Below are 24,561 nucleotides of genomic sequence, written 5' to 3' on the forward strand. Positions count from 1 at the left end.
GTTTCATTCAGATTTTGTTTGTTTGAGGTTTTAAATGATGAGGGCAAGACATTTTGCATTCATTTATAAAAAGAAAGAAAATATGTTCACTGTACCTAATGTTATTTAAAAAATACTTTTATATTCAATTATAGAAATAATCTTCCAGACTAATTTAGGGAATATACCCATGAAATCAAGAATATTAAATAAGCTCAACTACCATTTTTATTAAAGGTGAAATTAGTTAATTTTGTTCATATAAAATAAGAGGAAATATAACAAAAATATTTCAATGTATAATGAACCGAAAGAAGAGTATACATGATTATGGATTTGAGTAGCTGTAATTCTGCAATCGTAGATATTGTCTACTTAAATGAAGTTGGTTTCTTCTTCCATTGACAAAACTTAGAATTCGCAGCTCTGTCCAAATAATATCGTCAAGGTAATAACTGCATTTGAAGTGTTGTCAAATGTGAAATTTGAAATTCTATTAGGAGTCTTAAAAACCATCTTAACAAATTAAAGAAAAAATATATATTTAATTAATTTTTTTAAATGTATTATAGGTGTGGTTAACTTTTTCTATTATATCACATCAATATGTAGTTAATCTATTCATATTTAATAGTATTTAAATCTATATAATTTTATAACAATAGATTCTTATTAAATATTTTCTGGTTAATATAATGAAATGTAAATGTTTTTTAATTCATTGAAAAATTACTCTAAATATTTCCACAATATAAAGCACGTGCCAATTTCTAATATATCATCAAACACGTAGGGTAATTGACAAAGAGTTGTTCTAATTTAAATTATGACTAAGTTTGGAAAATATACTAAATTAATTGAGGAAGAGTTTTCTGATTTAAATAATGATAAATGTGATTCTTAAATTTATAGTTAGATTAGTAAGAACGTTTTTTATTAGCCATAGCAAGTCCTTAACTTATTTATTAACCGTGACTAGTTATGAGTTGGTGTTGTTTAGCTTTATTGATCTTGTTGTCTTTCTTTTATTTAAAAATAGAACAAGACTAAAATGTTTAGATTCTGCTAATCGATTTCTTTCTATTGGTCAAAATTTGTTCAAAACCATAAAATTATGTGGGTCAAACTTATCATATAATTTTGGTGGCATTAGCTGATTGTACAGAACAAAAATTCAGAATTGTAGAGAAACCTAGAAGAATACTTGCCTAGAGGGTGGACAGATTATCAGAGGCAGCTCCTTGAAGGAACTTGGTAATGATCATAATCATGCAAAACTGGTATTTCCTCTCCACATTGTCGTTATGAAAGAAAGTTGGACGAGGAGGGTTAATCAATCATCCATTCTCTTGCATTATTTATTCCTAGACTTTGAAGAAGCCCATCCAAAGTAACCACAGTTTGCTTCAGGATTAGACGCAGGGCCCTGTAAGTGGAAATCACGTTAATATTCACCACCTATCATAGGTTGGTGTTACACAAATTAAGAAATGACAAACCCAAAAAACACAAGGTGTCATTAAAACCCAATCCCTCCCTTAAAACAAGGAATGCTGATTATTTTCTTGTGTCATTGTATGGTGCAAGTATGCTACTTCTTACAAGACTGAATCCTCATTTTGGTCCTAATATATGACCTTACAACTTAGTACCTAAAACTAAATTGCTGCATCGTGGTAATTTGGTAAAGTCTAATGAGTTTACGAATCTAGTTTACCAACCCTCTACAAATTTTCATAAACTATCGACTTTGACAACCTTGAAATCAACTAAAAGATCAAGACTGTTTTAATTTTAACAGGTGACTATCTTTCTTGGATTGACAATGGATTGAGTTGAGACCTCACAAAACTATAGTTCAATGCAGAAAAATAATTGTCAAAGAGTAAGAAGCACAGAGCCCGAAACCACTCAATGGAAACAGATTACCTCAGCACGAGCACAAACATAGAATCTTCGGCCAAAATTTGGTCCTTGTTTCTTCACCACCCGAGAAATACAAGGTTCCTTATGGCCCTTGCAAATAGGTATACTATTCTGCATCAACTGTTGTATTCTTTGCCACTCTAATGAAGCCACATTACTCTTTTCTTCCTTAGTGGAACTATCCTTTGGCCCAGCTAAATCCTGATCACATGCATCAGTATCCAACGAACATTGCTTGGGACTGGTACTGTGATCAGACACTGTAGGAGTTTCATGTAACTGAGGGTTGGGTTGAGAAGGTTCAGCCTGACTACTTGAGTAATCAGTATATGAGGAGCCATTGACGTCATTGTCAAGATTTGTACTTTTTTGGAAAAATGACCGAAGTGAGAGCTGGGACCATTGACTATTTCTACCTTTTTTGTGGGGTTTGTTACACTTGTGCATTACTGATTTTTCACTTTCATTTAGTGATTTGGAAACAGCCTCCTGAGAAGAACCTCTGGAAAGTTCATTTGGTTTCAAAATGCTACCTTTATAAACCTGACTTGGAGGAAAACGACATTCATTTGGACTGGTTGCAGATGAAGCAGCTCTGTTAACTGGTTCTTCTCCCTCACAAGTAACATCCATTGCATCGTCTTCAGGTGCCATCTTGCATGATTTAATTTGTTCAGAAACTTTCCTTTTCATCAACACTGACACTGCAAGAAAAGGTTCAGAAACAAAAATTGTGTATAAACGGAGACTCATCCAAAGAAGAAACCATGTTTGGTACCCAGAGTTTGCTGTATGCCGTGAACCATAGGAACATATCTAGCAGATAAGGAAGGAGTACTATGCAGAGAGACCTCAGAAATTTCATGTAAAGACATAAAAACTGGAGCATGATCAGATCCTTCCAGTTTAATGCTGCGCCCTCCCTTCCACCTATGGGCACTGATCAGATCATTAAGCTAAGTTTTATCCTAACATTGAGAAAGACACATGCAGCACATATGCATTCAAATATTGAACCATTTAACAGAGTAGAGGTGAATAACCACATTATGAGTTGAAAACAAAATAAACAAGTCTATTAAAAAAATACGATGGAAAACTATGAAAAAGATAAAACAAGTTATGAAAGTACAATCTTTGCAAATTTCATATTTGTAATGATAAAAGATCCAAAACACAAGGGCATGTTAAGTTTCACCAAGTATATAACATTTACATCCATGAAAATAATAACCATCTAGGTTCACAGGCAAAAGAGCTTAGGATTTCACATACAAGGCTTGCATTTTACCTCGGTGTGTTTTCTGGCTTACACCGTTTGTACTGTGTCAGAATGTCACATTCCTTGACATGACATCTTACAAAACTATGGTCGCATGATTCATGTAAGCATGAACCGGCAAACAGAATATGGTCAATTCTACTCCCAAAGTTAAATACTTCAGCACCTGTATTTTGCGACCAACAGGTGTATGCTTCCCTTCTGCATGCAATCTCGAAATGTACAGATATGATGTAACAAGATTAATACTGATCATATTGAATAAAATGATTTTAAGAATAAAATGATTAATTCTCATTAAGTATCAATATCATTAAGTTTTCCAGAAGAAACCAACACATCATAATTGATTTTGATATTTAGCAAAACAGAGTATCCATACCTATCTGGATGTTTAGCTCTGAAGACATCAAAAAATTGACCGCCATTTTCAATTAACATTGATTTGAACCATTTTCTAAATCTACATATAAATTCAGGAAAAAAATTTAAGACAATTATTAGCATGTGAGATTTAACACCACCAAAGATACTTCATAGAATTCAGGTAGTAAACTCACTCATTATTTTCAAAATCAGGTCCTGCATCACATCGATCAATTGCAAATGGGGCAATATTGAGATCACCAACAACAAATATTCTCCTTCCTTGATGCAGGAGATACTCCCATCTTTTCTATTAAAGAGAGTATCAACATCAATCAACCAGAAAACAAGAGAAATGAAAATTTTCAGTTTTGAAAAACTTAACAGAGGCACAAGAAATGAACATCAAACATAAACTATGCCAGATCCTATTTTTTAAGAGATAGCCTTTCCTCTTTTGATATTTAATATTCATTGAATCATATTAATTTATAGGTAAAACAAAATAAATAGTAATAATACTACTTTAAGAAAACTAGCTTTATAGTTTCTTACACTCTGAACATGTTCTAATAGACAGACAATGTTCAGGTCACATCTTCTTAGCAATGATGCAATTGGATGAACCTATTCAAACTTTTCAAACATACATTCTAATTATTAACTTTTGAATTTAGTCGCATCATTTACTGATTCCATTAACATAAACATTTCAAATACCTGTAATACACTGTAAAAAAATTTCTTAAACTGAATCCTCTCTGTGTCATCACTTGCAGCTCGAGGCCCATACACATTGAAAAGAACTGAACACAGGTATCCAATGTGTCAAAACAAATATAAACATATTTATTTAATCACACTACTGTATCATGCTTCACACAACTGGTTTCAATTTTTTTCTCTTGTACTCACCAAAGTGAGTGTGATCCGTGATAATGCATCGCCCCTCACTATCAAGACTTATAAGCTCATCTTTTGAAAATTCCTCTAGATCATCTGCCATGAACGGCAATTCATCTTTGCTAGTTTGAGAGTTTTTCAGAAGTCCAGTAAAGCCTTCTTCTGCTGCTTGTGGCAATGCCACTTCATTACTAGAGAATGCTGATTTTACACGACAAAATGTAATAACACCTGCACACACGCAACACAATATACAGCCTCATAAGTATGATTTAGACACTTTGTACCACACTCTTTCAAAAAAGTTCTTTATACTTAAATAAAATTTTATTAAAAACTAAAAAATTGTGGAGTCTTACTTCTTATCAAATAGGTTTCACTCATGATAATGTAATCTTGTTTTTTGTTTCCCATAAATTTCCTCCTTTTAGACAATCCTGTTTGAGACAAGGTGAGGTGCCAATAAGCTAGAAACTTATCTCACCATGATGGAGAGACTACCTCCTTTAAGATAGAACCAACCTTATATGGTACCATAATGTTGGAATTTTTCTATAAAATAATACACTCTTCTTCCACTTTCTTTTATTGATCAAAATGTATTGAAAATTACAAAATCAGTAAAAGTTAATTAACAAAGTTGTGTAAACCCTTAATCAATCCTAATCCATGAGAGGGAGAGAAAGAGTTCAAGAAACTAGTATTTTTTTAATTACCAATAAATTTTAAACAATAATAAAGAATGTGTTTGATATGCTAACCAGCAATTGATATCTAAAACACAAAGAAACAACAATATAGTCTAAAAAAAGAAAATAAGAAACTAAGTAAGGGTGGTCACCGGAATAGCCTGTTCGGCCCTTCTGAGAGGTGCGGGTGCAGGAAAAGAAGGATTCGTAACCGTCGGCCATGATCAAATCCGCCGTAAGTTCCTGCCTCGGAAGTTTGGTCTCCTGAAAACAAAGGATGTCGGCGTCGAATGAATTTAGCAGATTCCGGAGAGACCCAAACTGCGCTATGCGCTGTCTGAGACCATTCACGTTGTAACTCACTATCTTCATTCTTCCACACTTTCTTCTTCTCTCTCACACACATTACAATTTACATTTTCAAACAAATTTCTTTTCTTCTCCCTTCTTCTCTGTACCCTTCCTCTTCTCTTCTCCTACCTACACATTGCACAAACAGCTTATTTCTGCATTTTTTTTTTCTTTTTAAAAAGAAAATACAAAAGTAGGGCAATTCCAAATATTTTTATACTATATTGTCATCTTTTGTTAGATGTAATTATTGGTAAATTGAATTTTGTTTTATAATATTTTAGTCAAATTCTCAATTTTATATGTATTTTATTATGTTTATTGAACTAAGATATTTATTTAAAATACCAAATCGATGATTTTGTTAAGAAAAAAATCAATAACATGATTTTGTTAATACCATTTTTTAGTATACACTCCTTTTAAAGTATTTTTGCTTTTGTTTATTTTGTGACAGCATAAATTCTATTAAAAGAATTACCATTCTAATTTTAGTTTTCTTAAATATTTTTTCCTATTAATTTGGGATAATTACATAATTTTTTTCCATACAAATATTTTTTTTAACTAAAAATCATTTTTATCTTTCACATTTTTAATTAAATGTTAATTAAAGTTGTCTTTACCACTTTAATGTTTAATTAAAACTGTATTGATCTCATAGTAAAATGTGTCAGTTTTACACGATTTTAGAATAGAGAAATTATATTTTTTTTAAATGATTTTTTTTAATCATACACAAATTATACCTATTACAAAAATTTGTCTATAGACCAACACACCTTGTAAATTCATGGTAGAAGGAAATTCTCATTACAATATTTAGAAATATTTAAGTAACATAAGGCTAGTTGAAGATTATCCATATATATTCATGTTATTCAAGTGATTAATCTTGTTAAACTGTGAATGTGGCAACTAGTATTGTGAAAATGTTACTAATTACTTCATTGGATACTTTCTTTTAGGACTAAAGAATGATTGAGATAAGAATATGATAGTTGGTATTGTGAAGTGAAAGGAAGAAGACAAATTGTTGAAGGTGTGACACATTTGATTTTGTTCTTGTGTGAAGAAGAGTTAAGTGAACATGTAAAACCCATACAAGTTGCACTTCTATGAAATGAAAAAATTAATGTGAAGAGAGACCTACACAATTGATATCATATACCATTCTTTTAAAAAATATAATCAATTATGTTTCTATTTCTAAGAACAATGACTACACACCTTACATTTCCCTTTTATTTCTATATAATTTTTAAAACAAAGACACTTTAGTAATAACTTCAGTTAAGTTTTTTATTCATTATTCTTCTCTTTCCACTCTTTTCTAATTTAAGCAACCTATTTTTTTTAATTTTTTTCTTAGTTTATTTCTTTTTTTACTACCTAACTTTCCATCTCTTCATCTAAAGAAATACTAAAAGTTAAGTACATTGTAAACAAGTTTTATGAGGGTGTCCCTTATTATTTGACAAAATGCCTCTATTTACAAAACATGACAAAATTGTCCCCAAACCCTGTACATTTTTGTAGGGTACATACAGTCGCATAACTTGGATTAGTTGAAAATAATATTCATACTCCTCACTATGGTTTACAGAATCCATTAGTATCCTCAAACTTAATCTTACTTGGATCTATTATTAGTATCCTCAAAATTAATATTACCTTTTATCTTTCTATCATGCTCCCAGACCAAAAAGTGTCCTAGGTTTATCCCAAGGCTTACATTTTAACAATGAATTGTTTATGATATATAAGAGATGACATTGACAAGATATTCAAACATTTTATAATATATAAATGGATATAAATTCTAACTTATAAATTGAGTTTATGAGATAGTTAAAATCATTTAGAATCCATCCAATTCTGTTTGAGGGTGACAAAATATGATATAACAAAAGATCCATGTAAAATACAGAAGACATCCCGACTACTTATCGCTTCTACTACGAAAGGAAACCTATCACATAACTAAAAGCAAACACAACCTATGAGGTTCGGACACGCCTCTTAAATGGCGTGTCCGTGTCAAACACACGTATCAGACACCAATACTCGTAGGACAGGTATCCGTGAAGTTTCTAATTTAAAAAATATTTGTGATTCTGACAATTCTAACATGATTTTAATACAATTTTAAAGAAAAGAAACACATTAATTTTCTAAAAATTCAAACTTATTATATAATTTTTATTATGATTATAAAAATAAGGAACAAATCATTTTGAATCAGTCATGAAAAACATCTTTCTGCCACAAAAACAACTGAAACATATAATTGTGTACATAAATCTTTATTACCAATTTATATAATTTATAATTATATAATATATAGATTTGTATCCTTATGTCTTACATTTTAGAAAATTATACGTATCTACATGTCAATGTCTGTATCGTATCAATGTCTAGTGTCTAGAGTACATAGAACGCAAGTCATCAAAGACTTCAACCACTCCTTCTTACGGCATCTTCCCGCTAATTCTTAAGAGATGAGCACTATACATAATTACATTTCAGATACAAACCAGTACACCAAATTTATACAATCATTTTACTAAGAACAGCAGGGTGCATTCGCTTTCTGCAGGGAAAGAAAATAAGAAAGAGATGGAAAAACAGTGAGAAAAAACAGAATCTGATCCGTATTTCATTTCATCATTTATAGTGTTGTTCTTTTCATTTTTGGCCAGAAGATTTTATTTATACAAGAAGTCAATCCACGCATAAATGATACTGCTGAAACTGCAATACCTGAAGCCCATCCACGCATGGTCTACATAAACTCTACCAAACACCTCTTGATGTAGTCCTCGTCAAATTGTGGACATAATCACCGCAAAGGGGATACCGCAGTCAATAACTGGTGTGGAGTTTCACAGATTGTCAGCACAGATGAGTGATTAAAATTTGCATAAAAGAAGAGATAATCTTAAGAGCTTCAGGAAAATCACACAAAAGATACTACTAAGAGGAACTCCACTCGCATCTCCAAATTTATGTCTCGGAAGTGCCTCTATTCTAGATTCTCCGCTTATAGACAGTTGGGCTTGAAACCTTTTGAGAACTCATGCTCGCAGTCCTTAGAAGTCTACGGAACTCTGATAGGCTGATTTTTCCGTCTTTGTCAATATCAGCTTCCTCCAGCAAAGGATCAATGGAGCCTCTCAAGCCTGTATGCTGAAAAGCCAAAAAGGAATATTAGTAATAGCAACTACGTTATCTTTACAAATGTGCACCGCCTAAAACTGAGAAGCAGATACCCCTCACCCAAAAAATCATAAACTTATAAGGATAGTAAACTAAAAGAGAACTATTTTGAATCTTCTTGAGAAAGTTTCGCAATAAATGAGTGGGGGCCTTTACAAAAGTTGATACCAACCATTTTAAGTTCCTCTGGACTAATATAGCCATCTTTATCTATGTCAAATTTCTCAAAAGCAGCTTGTGACCGTAGCTGCCACTTATCAGAGTCGTCCTCCAACTGATGCACATGTAATGTAGCAGCTACAAACTCACTAAAATCCACTAGCCCATCAGTGTTGCTGTCTATCTGCTTACACAAGATTGAATTATACTATTTTTGCAAGCTAGAGAGTATGACAAAGCAGCATTAGTAGAAAAGTGTAATTTGGGGAAGCCACATATATCTTCATAGAAGTAAATGAAATATTATCAATTACCAAAGAAACTCCGTAATTTTAGACATAGAATAAAGGTTGAGAAGAAGCTGCCAGCAAACAAAACTACATTTGTTGCTTGTAAAAGATCAAACATACTAACCGCTTGCAATATCTCTAGTACTCGTGGTTCTTTCAACTTCCAAGGAAGATCTTTCGCAAGAGCCTGCACAAAATCTTTCCTTTAGACTAAAGTAGGGAAATGTTTAGGGGAATAATTTGCTCATCAATAGAAAAGTGATGTTTTTAGATTTAAGTTGGTTAAAAAGCCAGTAAACTAAACACTACCTGTCTCATCTCTTCCAAACTAATAGAACCATTTTTGTCCACATCTATAGCATCAAATTGATCTTTTAGATCAGCCAACTCTTCTTCGTTAAGTGTGCTAGCCAATGCCTGCAGGTAGGTAATTATTGAAATTAAGTGTTTCATATAATCCTAAAACCTGTAGCATTAACCTTATACAAATCATAATCCTAGCTAATTAGGGAAATAAATCTTGATAAGATAAAGAAATATGGTAACTAATCCAAAGGGATAAAGAAGAAATAGGGAAACTAATTTAAAAGGATAATCTAAAATATGATTAGATATTTCCATATATTCCAACAGTAATCAGTTGTCAAAAAAGCTGGATGTCAAAAAGTTCCATGCTTCTGTCATGAAAAGTCAAGAACTAATTTCTCTTACCCTGAGTGCAAATTGTTTCAATCGACTATATTTCACAAATTGCCGCATGTTGCTAAGAACGGATATATCAATAGGAATCTCCGATGCTTCTCCTCCTTCTCTAACCCATGGATGTGCTGGAATTATCAGGTATAATTGAAACAGTTAAACATTAGGGAAAGCTTTACTTAAGAAAATGTTTTGCATTGTAGATAGAATAATACAGTTTGATTTTGCAAATTCTGTAAATAGATAATGCTACTTGACGACTAAAGACATGATGCAGAGCTAATGCATTCCATTTAGTGCAAGATAGTTAGGTAAATGGGCACAAAAACAATCTGAGATTTTATATTACGTAAAGTGATGTTTATATAGCATTGCCACTGTCCAGAAACATCATGCATCGTGTTTACTGAACATAACTGTAAGCAAATCTTCAGAAAAAACTGCCGAGGTCATTCAGCAAAGCTAGAATGACTGAACACTTAGGACAGAAAGCAGTTAGAGCTTCGAAACTTCAAGCTAGTGTATCTGTTTATTAACAACCACCAGTGTAGGAACAGTTACATCCCCCTTCTCTCAAGAACATTAACCTATACTCTTCTGTTCAATCTCACTAAATTCTCATTCTTCTGTTTCCAGGTTTGTAACAACTTGTCCAATCAACCATACCCATAATTTGGTGAGATGGAGCAACATATTGAAGCCTTGGAGAAGATAACCTTAGAAAAAGAGAACATGGTGTGCAGCTGCATTCCTCAGAATCTAATATCACATACATCAAGATGCCTGATAACATCAATGTGATTAAACTGAAACTAGGGTAATGGATGAAAAACAAGGCTTTGAGATGGTAGACAAAAGAGACAAAGAAGACATGTTTCAAGTTGTGCAGTTCAGAGTCATCTGAATGGAATAAGGAGGCAGTGAAAATTGCAATGAACCACTCTGGTTATGAAAAATTGGGTGTGGGGGGGCACAGTCGAATATGAGCAAGGAAAGTAAAAGTTTCCTATTTAAAGAGAGCAATTGACTATGTTGGATAGCAACAATCAAGTTCTTTAGATTCATCAAACGAAAATGATAGAGGATAGCCTTTATCAGCATGGACAGCACAAAGGTTTTACTGGTTCCGATATCGCTTAGGACAACATATGTCTGTTGAAACTCGTGGTTGGGGTCACCAGTATTGCAGTTTTTGCACAGTACTGGTGGTCAGCTATCCCACATGGGCATTAGGACTACGGCTCATGATGAGATGTTAGGATCTAATTACAAGGTACTGGAGTTGAGCCTTAATAGGATTCTAGTAGGGTTCATAAGGTTTTGAGCCCTCCAACTACAACAGTTAACTTTTGTGATGTGATTCTCTCGTGGTTCTTATAACAGCATCTTCCCTACCAACATGTTCAACAAAGGAAAGAGGAGCAATATGTGACTAACTCTTAATTCTAATACACTAATGCCTAGAAAAGATTATGTAGGTGACGATTTTAGCAAAGGGTTAACAATTAGATGAGGACAGCGATTGCCAACAATGTGACAAGTTGGAATTTCATGGGGGAGCCAATTAATAGGTTTCAAATTAGGATGTTATATAATTAGTCTCAAAGTACTTATAGTAATGAGGTGATTACAGTTGGAAGGGAACTTTGCTTTATCCAAGAAAGGGAAACCCGAGGAAAACCCTTTTCTCAATAGTCATTAAATATTCAACAATAGAAGCATTCTTCTCTTTCTTTTAATTAGAATATAAAAAATAGCCAATATTATCTTGATTGTATCCTAGAATATCTTATATATATCCTTTAGGATTTAACTTCCCTATTTCCCTAACATCTCTTAGAATTGATTATCATTTGTCCTCGTCACATGATTTTTTTCTTTAGTTCGGATTGTTAGTATGAATAAAGGTAAGTGCTCTAGGTTATATGAACACATCATCATATTCTAAGGCATCAAAGGATATATATTTGTAAATTATATATATACATATTATACATTATGCATATATATATAACGATAATATCAATATCTTATATTCAGTCAACAATCTCTCCTCTCAGGCACAAAATCCCCTAATTTCAACAAGGTACCGATTATCTTCACGACTCTTCCTTTAAATTAACTTCTCTTGTGTTTCTTCATCTCCTTCACTGATTTCCTCTCTTTATGGATGTTTTCTAGTGTGTTTAAAACTGATTCGGGCTCTAATCTAAGTATCCCAAAAGTTTTCAATTTCCACTGAGTATTTTTCTGGCTTATTTCAAACAGTTCTCAGCCCTTCATTTGTCTCCTATCTCGTCCACCACATTTTTTTACATTTTACATAATTCCCCATCCCCCCAACTTGCAATGTCATGATTTCAGCAAGTTTAGTTCTTTTCCAGTCTCACAACGGCTGTTTCACCATCACTGCTGTGAATTCATTTCCTGCCAAAGCCACTCTCATGTTCTATTTTTGGAGGCGTGTTTTTTCACTTGTCCTTTTCCTTTGCTGTGAACAATGTCACATCTCTCTCTATTTCTAGCAACTCTTAATAGCTATTGGCTCACCATCTTGCTTGCCTCCTGATGTGCACTTGGTTTGTCAATTTTTGGTTCCCATGCATCCTTAGCTGTGGCTTTTCTAGGGCTGTTTGGCACTGTCTTTCTCTTCTCTACCTGACCCATGACCTCCTCTACTCAAAGCTGTCCTCTTTCGTTCAAATCAAGTACTGTAATATAGAGAGAAAATCAACTTTACCCAATTTGGCCTCCTGGCTTTCCCAGAAATATTAGCTTGCCTGGTGGCAGTCCTGACAATCATCCTAGCTTGTTTGGTTCTCATGATCTGTTTACTATTTAGTTAAAAATATATAGGGTTACTGCTCTAAGTTTTAGAAACATATCATCAGATTAAAACGTAACATAATGTTGATTTAAAAGGTACATCTCACATTCCAACTCTCTCTCGTACAAATTCTTATATTTTTCCCAGGCTGTCGATAACATAGTGCAATGCTACACAAATTCACTCAAGCATTTAATTACATATACCAATTTAAGTGAACCTTCAAAGTCAAATTGATTGTGGTAACAAGACTATGTATAACTTCAATTATTACAAATAACTGAACAATTACTTATCATTAAAAGGCAAATTGATCTCACTGAAAAAAGATAAAAACAAAATTTTAAACCATGGTAGTGTTCAATATTTGGTATCATTCTAAATTTATATATTTGTAATTCTTAGAAAGTGGACTTTAAGATTAACTCAATCTCACAAAACTCGCTTAGTAAGATAAGGTTTGCACTCATCTTATATATTATAATTTGGTCATATATTGGTCATATCACTAATTGATATGAGATCTCCAATCACGATGAGAACATCAAACATGAAAATAGAGAAGGGCCCAATAATAGGTTGCACGATAGGCTTAATAAACTTCGCTAAGATAGACTCTGATATCAACTTAGAAAGTTTATCTTAACCAAGTGTGAGGTTATGTACAACACATGTGTTTCTAAGACAACACATGTGTTTCTAAGACAACACATGTGTTTTATTTATATTGAGAAGATGAATGAGTTTAATTATTCCACTTCCACTGCTGAGTCACTTGTTGCTCCTACATTCCCAAATGATCCATCTTCAACAACATTTGAAGATTTTATCAAATGGAGTGCGACATGTCAATTCACTAGTAACATTGCTTTAGTTACACATACTGATAATTCATCTGCTTGTCTTTCTCAATCCCCTTCTTTTGGGCCTTGGTTTATTGACTCTGATGCAACTGATCACATATATCTGGCAATTGTTGCCTTTTCTCCTCTTTTACTAAAGCTGCCAATTTTCTTTTTATTATTGTTATCAATGGTTCACGGACGCGGCATTGGTTTTACCCAACCCTTCTCAACATTTGACTCTATGTTCCTAATTGCCCTTTTAATTTACTGTTTGTTGCCCGATTGACCCAATCACATGGTCTTTACTATCTCTATCCATTACCATCAATACATGCAGCTACGGTCTCTCCAATTATGATTCATGCTCAATTAGGAAATCCCAAGTTAACAAAATTGCAAAAGATGGTGTCAAGTTTAGAACATGTTCGATAGTCTTTTCCAGTTCCTTCACATATTTTTGGTTCAACATGTTTTGTATCGAGATAAACTTTCTAAGAGCATTAAATCAAAAAATTTAAAAATCTTCTAAGTTCTAACAATAAAGTAGCATTTAAAATGGGGTGCATTATGAATTCAATGCCTAAATTTTAGGTGCTATATAGAACAACCACCCAAAAATAATATTGCTATTATCATCATCATTATTACTATTATGATGAGACAAAAATCACTTAAAGGCTCAAATAACATAATAAACAGTCTTCGAACTGTAAGAAAACAACAGGATACATACATAGAGCTTGAGCAGCAGTTAGCCTTGCCCTAGGATCCTTTACCAGTAATTTTTTCACAAAATCTATTGCAGCATTACTTATAGTTGTCCATGGTTTCCGATGGAAATCAGGCTTTTTCCGTAAAACCTGCATATCAGATTATAAATTAAACACGACAACAAAAACATTAGCAAATTCCTTTGTAAATATTAAAAATTATGTGGACAATTAAAGTAAAGGTCATAGACTTAAAATGTCATTAGGAAACATGAATGGATAAAAAATCCCACATAAATAGGTAAAATCAGAAAATTACATGATAATAATCTAGTATACCTCCTTAAAAATACCATCCTCAGTCTTATCCCAAAATGGGCGTCTCCCACTCAGCAATATGTATGTAATAACACCAATACTCCACACATCTGATTGTGGGCCAGACTTGCGTTTTAATACTTCAGGTGCAACATAGTAAGCACTACCAACAATATCATGAAACTTCTTTCCTGCAGGATTTTTATTTTCAGCGATAGAGAATTATAATTCTCAAATAAAAATTGCAAGAGCATGTCTTGAAACTCTACCAAAGAAACAGGAAAATAAGTCCGAAACAAAAAATGGAAGACAAGAAAAAGAAAGAAATTGGTCATGCAAATGAGGACTCTCCCTCACCAGGTTTAATGAAATCCGACAAACCAAAATCTGTGGCCTTTAAAGGTGAATCTTCTTTAGTGGATTTAAGAAGAAAATTCTGCAGAAGAAAAATAATTCACCATATAGCATCTAGTCATATAACTACCACTTTATACAAATTTGTCAGATATGTAAAGTGCTTGACCATACTTCTGGTTTCATGTCTCGGTGCACCAAACCATGTAAATGGCACTCAGCTGCAACCTTGAGCATCTGCCTTACAACCACCGCTGCATCTTTTTCGGTATAACGACTCTCTTTCCTGATTGAAGCAAAAGAAGAGGAAGTAAGTTCTGGTACACATAAACATAGACTCACAAATCATTGTTGACTCTGGTTCTGCAATTTCAACTTAGAATTTCAAAAGTTATACATAACCAAAATGAGTAAACCTCCACTTTGCCCCCCTTGAGATTATAAGGGTTAGGAAGAATGGTCTATAAATTTACAAAAATTTCATTTTACTCCCCAAATTCATAATATGTTTAATTAGCTTTGGTCAATAATGGACAAATATTTATTGGATACAATGATTCTAAAATTATTTACAATAAATGGGTGAGCACGGTTGTCAAACTAAAAATTTTAGATAAACTCGTGGAGCTTCAGTAAACTTGACTCATAAAATCAACTTGTAAACTCGTAGACTGTACCTAACATAAATAATATTAAAAGTCTATTAATGGCATATATGCATATTATAATAGTCTTAATACAACAGTAATTCAATATTTCCACTTCACAATAAAGAAAAGTAGCAAATCACAATAATGAATTATGACGGTACATTAGTGCTAAATAAGATTAAACTACGTAGATGACTAAATCATATATAAATTCGTAAAAAACATAAGTTCTTAATGTGAAAACAGTTCAAAATGGAGTTAATTTCTTCATATAATTTGAGTCTAATAAAATATTGGCATTGTGGGAGGGAGGAAAAGTCGAACAAAAAATACATTTGATTTTATTTCAAAACTTGTTAACTCACTTCCTGACTCGAGAGTTTGTGAGTACAAGTTTAAAGAGTTTTACCTGAGTTTACTTAGAAAAAAAGTTTGATAGTGAGTTAACTCATTTTCTCTATCTAAGATCATAAACTCAAGTTTGACAACCTTGGGGATGAGCATGACCCAACCCAAACTGTCGGTCCAGTCTGAGCTAAAGTGGATTTGGATGAGTTTGAATTTGAAAATAGACACCGTGCATTTTATAAGACTAGTTCGGGTTGTCTTTCCACGGTTTAACTACACATAATGTAAATTGTTATATAGTATAATTCTTTGGAGTCTTGATTGGATCTTTTTGACATAAATAAAGGAAAATTCTCCCTGCACCTTCATAATTTTTTTTTATTTCAATAATACTCTTTTGAGTAATATGGTGAGTGTGGTGTCGTCTTCTTCATTTTCAAGTGGTGGTGGTTGCTTGTGGTAGCTGGTGGTGGCAGTGTTTTCGTTGCTTAGTTTTTTTCATTTTCTTGGAAGTCACAAAACCCAGAAAACAAACAAGCAAGGTGCAAAAATGGAGAACTAAAAAAAAATTATCTTCACACTGGAAATGTCGAATACAACAAATTTTCTCGACAACCCTATCACACACGCTCAATTGATGGAATTGTTCCCTCGAACATTGCGATTGAAGAAGAATGGAAGTGATACGATTGGAAAGGAAGTATGAGGGTGCGGGGAGTGCAACTCAGGTTATTTAAAAGTGTGAGGTTATGTTTCATTTGGGGTTAATTAAACTTTTTAAAAAGGATAAAACCGACTTTTCACAATTAATATGAAGGTGCAAGGGGAAAGTATAAAGGTGGAGGGAGAATTTACCTAAATAAATGGTCTAATCAATATTTCAAGTTGGGCCAAAACTATGACATCTCTAGCCCAACTACACCCCTAATACAATATAATTAAGAAATATAAGTGTATACATAAATATACAAAACATGGTAAAATATAATTGTAATTCTTCAAATCCAAATACAAAAAAAAAAAGAGTATAAATCAGTGTCATAATATATTACTTGATATCATCTACAAATAGGAAAAGTACCATCAATCTCACTCATTTCTAGAGGTAATCCATGAAGAGAACAATTTCTATTTTTTGATTCATCAAGGGGCAATGTTTCTATATGTCTCAAGTTCTTGAATTTTCATCACCTTTTTTAAAGGATTGAATACTTCACCAATAAGTATTGGAAATATTCAAGAGTATCAGTATCGGATGCTAATACGTGAAGCAAATTAAAGGATTGATGTTTCATCGCTTTAGTACGTGTCCAGTAAATTTTTCACTTAAAACTGAATAATATAGTTTGTAACATTAAGATAAGTCGGGGACTGTAGTAAAAGTTGTATAAGGTAAGGCACTGGAGTAACCAACACTTTCAATCTCTGGGACTAAAGTGTTGAGGTTACTGCTCCAAAAATAGCAATCACATCCAAATCAAACAATACTTACTTGGCCAATATCCGATCAAGCAGTTCTCCACCCTCGCATAACCTAAGAAGCACGCACAAATATAAATCACATGGAAAGAAAACAAACTACAATTTGATAATTGAGCTCCCAAAGCACAAATCCAGAACATATCCAAGTGCTGAAAAATCAGAGCAACAAAAGAAGAAACGGCAACCAAAGCAACTTACTCCATAACTATGTACACGTAAGAATCATCTTCAAACGCATCATAGAACTGAACCACATTCTCGTGGCCAGTGAGCGCTTTCAATATCTTGACCTCTCGCTTAACATCCTCAACGGCAATAGGCTGAACCATCTGCCACCAAATTCAAGAATAAAAAAATCAGAAATCAATTCCAACATTACACACACCAACGAATTTAAAGCACTAAATTCGAGTCAATTCATTCGCAATCGCAAGATTCATGACTTATACGACACGAGCGAAAATACCTTACTCTTCTCGAGCCTCTTAACGGCGACGCGATCGCCATTAGCTTTGTCGATTCCTACGTAGGTGTAACCGAATTGGCCGTGTCCCAGCAATTTGCCCAGCGTGTACCGCGTATCGAAATGCTTCTCGTAACCAAAATCCGTGCGTTTCCCGCACGGCACGTGCCGCGAACTTGCCTTGTGCCGTTCGGTATTGGCCGTCGGCGTCCTCTTTTCGGGTGCCGCGGCGCGCTTGCGGTTTTTCTTGACGGTGACGGGGGAGCCGTTGAAGACGCTGACCTTGGTGGCGGAATAGCAAATTCCCATGGTCGGAGAGGGTCGAACACGCTTAAAAGATAGAAATCACGAGGAGCTTGGAAAAAAAGTTAGAATATCTATCTACAATAACAGCAATTAAAGTAGTTGCATTTGTGATCCCTTTGGGGAAGAAAGACAAAGGGGTGTGAACTGTGATGCAAAGGAATAACGGAAGAAAACCTTTGGATTAGAGCGATAACGGGACGGGGTCGGGATGACACCCCTTCCCCAATCAACTCCCCCTTACAGATCAACCCCTTCTATGGAAATTAAACACCCTTTAAATACTGTTTTTAATTCTTTAAATATACTAATTTAATTGCTATAACCACTCAACAACACTAATGAATGTTTCTTTGTTCATAAAATTCAAATCTTAAACTTGCTTAAATAAATATTAATATGCAAAACTATGGGTTCAAACAACCTCTTATATTAAATAAATGTAATTGAAATCTTATTTCTTTAAATTTTGATTTTTTTTCAATCAATTTTATGGATTATATTTTGTTCACTTGAAAAATAAAGTATGACTATAACTCTTTAATTTTCTATGAGGTTATAGTTTAGTGTAGCCTAACTCTTAACCTCGAATTTGTAATAGTATAATTGTGTGTTAGATTTCTTGTCAAAAAATATTTTCTTTTGTTGATATTAGAAAACCTTCTACAACTTAATTTACTAAAGATTAATATCATCCTCGTGAAGTATGAGACTTCTTTCTTGAATATTCAATTAAAGTATAACATTAGTGTTATTTATGGAAAGTAAATATTTTTTTCTTTCTCTTAAATATTCAAGTATTGAATTTGCATTATTTGTGGAAAATAAATTTTTTTCTTTCTCTCAATCACTAATTTGATCATATTTACTTCAACTTTTACACCTCTTTATGATATTTTTAAGTATGAAGATGATGGATAATTATACTTCTTTTCACCAACAAAAATACAACAATGTCTTTTCAATTTTGTAGCCATATACATAGTTAGTTAGTTTGATCTTCTATTGAAAGGGAATGTAACTTTTATAAAGAGTTAGTTTCAAGGCTTATTAATCATTAAAAGAAAGATTCAATAAAACTACCCTGAATCTTAGTTAAAATCGATAAGGAAAATTCAAACTTTAAAGATTAGATAATATTAGTTAAGATTCAAATGATAACATAGCTACTAACTAAGACTTATGAATGTCTCTCTCAATATGTAAAAGGGCAATTATGGATGCTCTAGTTAGAAACCCTACGAATTAAACAGAGGTATTTTTGGCTAAAACATTTTGGCACTGCCTATGGAAGATAGTTAGCGTGTTCTTTAGAAGGTTGGCCAGGCTGGTATTTGAATTTACTCAACATTTGGGTGAAGGCATTGTTGGAAACCTTTGGCATGATTGTCATAGTAGTTGCCTCCTCAATGGGTTTGCAATATGCATTACCAAATCCTTCTTCCTTCAGCCTCAACGGCTTCACATGTGTTGGCAACGAACTCAGTGTCAACCACCACACCTAGGTTCTAATATCCCTAGCGATGGTAGCCCCTCTTTCATCGTCTTCAATGTCAATAATATTGTAAGCTATGAGTTCCTCTCAATCCTCTCATAAGGTGACTCCCCATCTCTTTACCACCAACGACTAGCGATAGTTAGTTTATGGCGTTGGTGGAATGGCTACTTTTTGGTCCTTAAGCAAACACACATGACTCTAATTGTCACTTTGATTAAAAAAAATGCAGGCCTTGCACTTTAGGAGAAAATTATTCTCTCTCTATTATAATAAAAATACTAAAAAGGCAAATCAAAACAACACAAAAACGAGCAGATGAGCCTTATAGGCCCAATTACTATTCTAATTGAGATTTCAATCCTCATTACAACTAGGACATGCACACAAAGTTTGTACACCACATTATGACTCTAATTGGGATTTTAATCTTCTTTATGGCTAGAACATGCACATTGAGTTTGTACAACCCATTAAGGCTCTAATCAAGAATTTAATTCTCATTAAGATCAAAACATGCACGATGGGTTTGTACACCCATTACGGTTTATTACGATTAAGACACACACGCGAGGTTTGTACATGTCATTACATCTTTGAGTCGTTATATGAACGCAAGGTTTCCTATTACGACTCTACTTGGGATTTTGATCCTAATTACGTCTAGGACATGCATGCAGAGTTTGCACAACCCATTATGGCTCTAATCGAGATTTTAATATTCATTACGAGTAGGACATGCATGCAAGGTTTGTACACCTCATTATGACTTTGAGCTGAGACATGCACACGATGCTTGTAAACCCCATTACGACTCTAAACATCATTACGATTTTAAGTCAAGACATGTACACAAAAAAGTTTTGTACAACTCTTTTTGATAATTCCATCACAAAGTCTTCAATTGACGGTTTTTTTCCCACAGTGGGCTTTTGTTTTGCTTTTTTACCAAAATGGGATTCGTTTAAAAAAAAATACAAAAATAGGACAAGTCGTGCCAACTTGGCACGACTTCATATGCAGAAGTCGTGTCAAATTGGTACGACTTTGACACATCAACCTGAAACTGCCACGTCAACCTGAAGTCGTGCCAATTTGGCACGACTTTGTCCACGTCATTTTTTTTATATTGAGTAGTGAGTTATGTAATATTTTAAATTAATTTGATACATAATTTTTCAAGGGTGTTAGTTTTAAGCAATAAAAAAATTAGATAATCGTATATGGATCATGATTGACGGTAACGTAATATATTTATTTGAGAAGTGCTATTTGAAAATAAATAGAGAATTATTTTTGTGGATAATTCAATTCAAATAAGCTAAAAAGATGTTCACATTATAGAACTGAATGTCACAATAGAAACAATTGTTCGCACAGACAGGTTTAATAATAAAATTCAATTCCAAGTTTGATTATTAATTTCCTAATTTTCTTTACCTATGTATTTATTCATTCGTAAAAAAAATTATTTATCAATTTAATTTCAAATATTACATAACTTATAATTCTAATTATAATTAAATAATTATAATATATATATTTATTTTAAAAATATATATATATAAAAAAATATGACGTTGACAAAGTCGTGCCAAATTAGCACGACTTCAGGTTGACGTGTCAAAGTCGTGTCAATTTAGCACGACTTCCACATATGAAGTCGTGTCAAGTTGGCACGACTTGCCCCATTTTTGTATTTTTTTTTAAACGAACCCCATTTTGATAAAAAGGAAAAAAATAACCCCCAATAATAAAAGAACCTCAATTGAGACACATGCACTAATAAAAAAATATCACTTAATAACATTATTTTTAAATTATAATAAATTATAAATTATGTTTCCATTAATGAAGTACAAATTAGAACATTTCAAATTGTGATGTGATATTATAACCTATAATTTAATCACAATTGAGAAATCCCCGTCAAAGTTCTTAGCCACTTACTTTGTCGGTTTCAAGCCACTTCTTTTACTCTTCTTCTCAATCTTTTTTCTAAAGCATGTGCTTGGGCTCATGCCTTAGTTAAGTCATCCATGGCATATTTATGGTGTTCTTTTTGCTCATTGATATGCGTGCTTTATCATCTATGGATTAGTGAAACTTGGTGTTAATGATGCAGTTGACTTGGCATGAATACTTAATAAATTTCTTTATCATTATCCAACTGTTTAAGGCATTTTCTGTCAATACTATTGAAATATGAATCATAAAAGGATCAATTTAAATTAATATGTGCAAAGAAAGTGGATAAAACCTAGAGTTTGGTCAAATTTTTAATAGTTCAAGTGGTTCATGAACTCAACCATAATAATCCATTTTCTATGATATGAAATATTGAATTTATGAAAATATTAGATGTAAAATTATAATCTATATATTAATTTTATTATAATTAAATAAACAAACATACTGGCCTACCATAATAAAAAAATCGTAAGTAAAAAAATCTAATTTATTTAATTAAATGAATTTTTTTAAAAGTTTAAATAAAACTTGAAAGATCACTCTAAATAAGTCATATGGGACACCCATACCTTACAAATAATTAAGCAGACCTTTAGATATTAGAATTTGAGGGGTGCGTGGGACATGGAGAGTTAGGTACAATGAACGGTGGAGATTCAAGCAATTCCGTATCTACTATTTTCATAGACTATTTATATTTAAATTTAAGATTTAAATATACCATATTGTGATAAAAATATTAGTTTGAGATACTTCAAAATACTCTTAAGATTTATAAAAAAATATACTTATATAAGAAGTATTTCAATCATCAGATATAATTTTTTAAACTTAATGTCTAAAATTAATTTTAGACAAATAATTATATATTTTTTACTATTCATTACAAATTATTTTTAAGATTTTATTTTGCAAGGATAAATTTCAGATAACATCATAATTAATATATATATATATATATTTAAAAATTATATAATAAAATATATTTATATTTTCTTAAAAAATATTCAAATTTTGTCTAATTTATATGCTTTTTAAAAAAATATTATTTTAAAATAGATAAACAAGTTTTACAAAATTAAAAAATTAAAATTAAAATTTAATTTATCAAACAAAATATAATACTTACAATACATAAATAATAAAAAATATAAAAAAAAATCTTTACCATATATATTTTACCAATTTTTTTTTAAAATTAATTATTTATAAAAAAGTATTTAAATCATCGACTTTCATTTTTCAATTTAGAGTCTAAAAATAAATTGATAAGTAATTATATATTTTTACTATTTATTACAAATTATTTAAGACAAATTTTAATGATAACTATTATCTTTCTTTAATTTATTTTATTTTCATTTTTTTATTTCACTTTTTTTTAATTTTTAATTACTTAAATTGTATACTTCTACGTTATTTTATTTTATTTTTATTCCAGTTTTTGTATAAAAAAATATATGTAAAAAATATTTTTTTATAATGTAATTAATTTTAATATTTTTGAGTTATCTGGAACAAAATATTAATTTTGTCATCATCTTTTGATTTAATATATTGATGAATTAGTTTCATAAATATTTTCAAAGCAAAAATCAAATTATAAAATTGTAAAATAAAGTCTTCTCTCTTTAGTGTTTATTATAAAATATTATTTAATGAAGTATCAAAATACTTTAACATTTAAAATTAACATATTAAAGTATCAAAACACATATTCATATAACTATGGAATGTAAAAAACGAAAAAGAAATAAGACAATCAATTCAAGAATTGAATGTTGATTAAAAAGGGAAAATAAAAACGAAAAATTCAGAAAATATAACGTATGTTTTATAGTGTCTACTCACACGTCTTTTCTACCATTAGATTTTATGCTCATTATTATACGGATATAGAAGCTTATTTTACTTATAAAAAATAATATATTATTTTTTATATTTTCATATAATATAAATTTGTTTTTATTAACTAGTACCTTACAAATAAGCATGGGGACATGGAGAGTTAGGTAGAGTGAACGGTTGAGATTCAAGCGGTTTACATATCTACTATTTTCATAGTCTATTTAAATTTAAGATTTAAATATTGTGATAAAATATTAGCTTGAGATACTTCAAAATATTCTTAAGATTTATAATTTTTTTTTTCATAAAATTAATATTATAATTTTAAAATGATTTTAAATTTTAGAGAAATGAAAATGAAAAAATATTTTATAAAACATAGAATGTTGTTAAGTGTACTGTTACGATCCGGACGACTGAGATCATGACTCGTCGATCGACATCACCAAAATCATTACGCCTAAATAGGATTAATGAAATTAATCAAAGATCAAACACTAGGTAATGCACTTCTAAGCATGATTCAACTCCCTAATCTAATCTAATAACAAATGGTCAATGATAGTCATATAAATAGACACAAATTACAAGAATCAGGTATGTCATTACATAATATTAATAGTGTCGAGTGTCAAATATCGAATTCTTACTTGAACGACAGGAGTGTCTTTTTACAAATATAATCCGAACCTAAAGATTACGAGAACGAAAAATAAAATAATAAAAGAAAAGTTCGTTTTAAAAGGAAGTAGAAACCGAGCAACCCAACACTCGACTATCTTTACAGAAATTAAATATTTTAATCAATAGTAATATATACATGCTGAATGTTCAGTCCCAAAATCTGGTGATTATTTTTTGGACATTATTTAAGTAAAATAAGCAAATATTTATTAAGTGTGGCTCAATTCACTACAGAATTTTCGGGTACTTTCATAATTTCGGTTTTATTTTACATGGGTCCCTTGAAGACAACCCGTGGATTAAAAAAACATCTTATTAACACATTTTCTCAATAAAGACACAAAATGCCTTTCAAATTAATTTTGGTGTCATTATATTAAGATATTACTAAAGAATA

General features: G+C 31.8%; 2 protein-coding genes across 9 annotated transcripts; both read right to left on the bottom strand.

Annotated features, from left to right (window-relative positions):
* Window positions 1-1,033: 1,033 nt before the first annotated feature.
* LOC137808458 (DNA-(apurinic or apyrimidinic site) endonuclease 2) lies at window positions 1,034-5,691 on the bottom strand. Of its 3 annotated transcripts, none has more exons than XM_068609580.1 (9): window positions 5,298-5,691; window positions 4,469-4,687; window positions 4,274-4,359; window positions 3,748-3,863; window positions 3,570-3,650; window positions 3,197-3,388; window positions 2,684-2,844; window positions 1,909-2,609; window positions 1,034-1,405 (listed from the first exon to the last, which is right to left on the bottom strand). In XM_068609580.1, exons 1-9 carry the CDS (start codon window positions 5,515-5,517, stop codon window positions 1,334-1,336), a joined length of 1,848 nt encoding a protein of 615 aa, XP_068465681.1. In that variant the 5' UTR covers window positions 5,518-5,691; the 3' UTR covers window positions 1,034-1,333. The 3 variants fall into 3 exon arrangements, with proteins under 3 accessions (XP_068465681.1, XP_068465682.1, XP_068465683.1); XM_068609581.1 differs by having other exon boundaries at window positions 2,684-2,835; window positions 5,298-5,683; XM_068609582.1 differs by lacking the exon at window positions 3,570-3,650 and having other exon boundaries at window positions 5,298-5,683.
* Window positions 5,692-7,786: 2,095 nt separating this feature from the next.
* On the bottom strand, window positions 7,787-18,442 carry LOC137808459 (calcium-dependent protein kinase 28-like). Of its 6 annotated transcripts, XR_011080711.1 has the most exons (14): window positions 17,867-18,442; window positions 17,599-17,729; window positions 17,411-17,452; window positions 15,095-15,206; window positions 14,924-15,002; window positions 14,588-14,757; window positions 14,272-14,398; window positions 9,879-9,994; window positions 9,477-9,584; window positions 9,292-9,354; window positions 8,891-9,061; window positions 8,496-8,688; window positions 8,263-8,371; window positions 7,787-8,092 (listed from the first exon to the last, which is right to left on the bottom strand). XR_011080711.1 is itself a non-coding variant. In XM_068609584.1 (13 exons), the coding sequence occupies exons 1-12, from the start codon at window positions 18,170-18,172 to the stop codon at window positions 8,530-8,532; spliced, it is 1,584 nt and encodes a 527-aa protein (XP_068465685.1). In that variant the 5' UTR covers window positions 18,173-18,442; the 3' UTR covers window positions 8,131-8,371; window positions 8,496-8,529. The 6 variants fall into 6 exon arrangements, 3 of the variants coding, with proteins under 3 accessions (XP_068465685.1, XP_068465684.1, XP_068465686.1); XR_011080710.1 differs by having other exon boundaries at window positions 8,263-8,688; XR_011080712.1 differs by having other exon boundaries at window positions 8,263-8,688; window positions 17,872-18,421.
* Window positions 18,443-24,561: the final 6,119 nt, after the last annotated feature.

This window comes from Phaseolus vulgaris, chromosome 3 (genome assembly GCF_000499845.2).
Source record: "Phaseolus vulgaris cultivar G19833 chromosome 3, P. vulgaris v2.0, whole genome shotgun sequence".
NCBI classification, from domain to species: domain Eukaryota; kingdom Viridiplantae; phylum Streptophyta; class Magnoliopsida; order Fabales; family Fabaceae; genus Phaseolus; species Phaseolus vulgaris.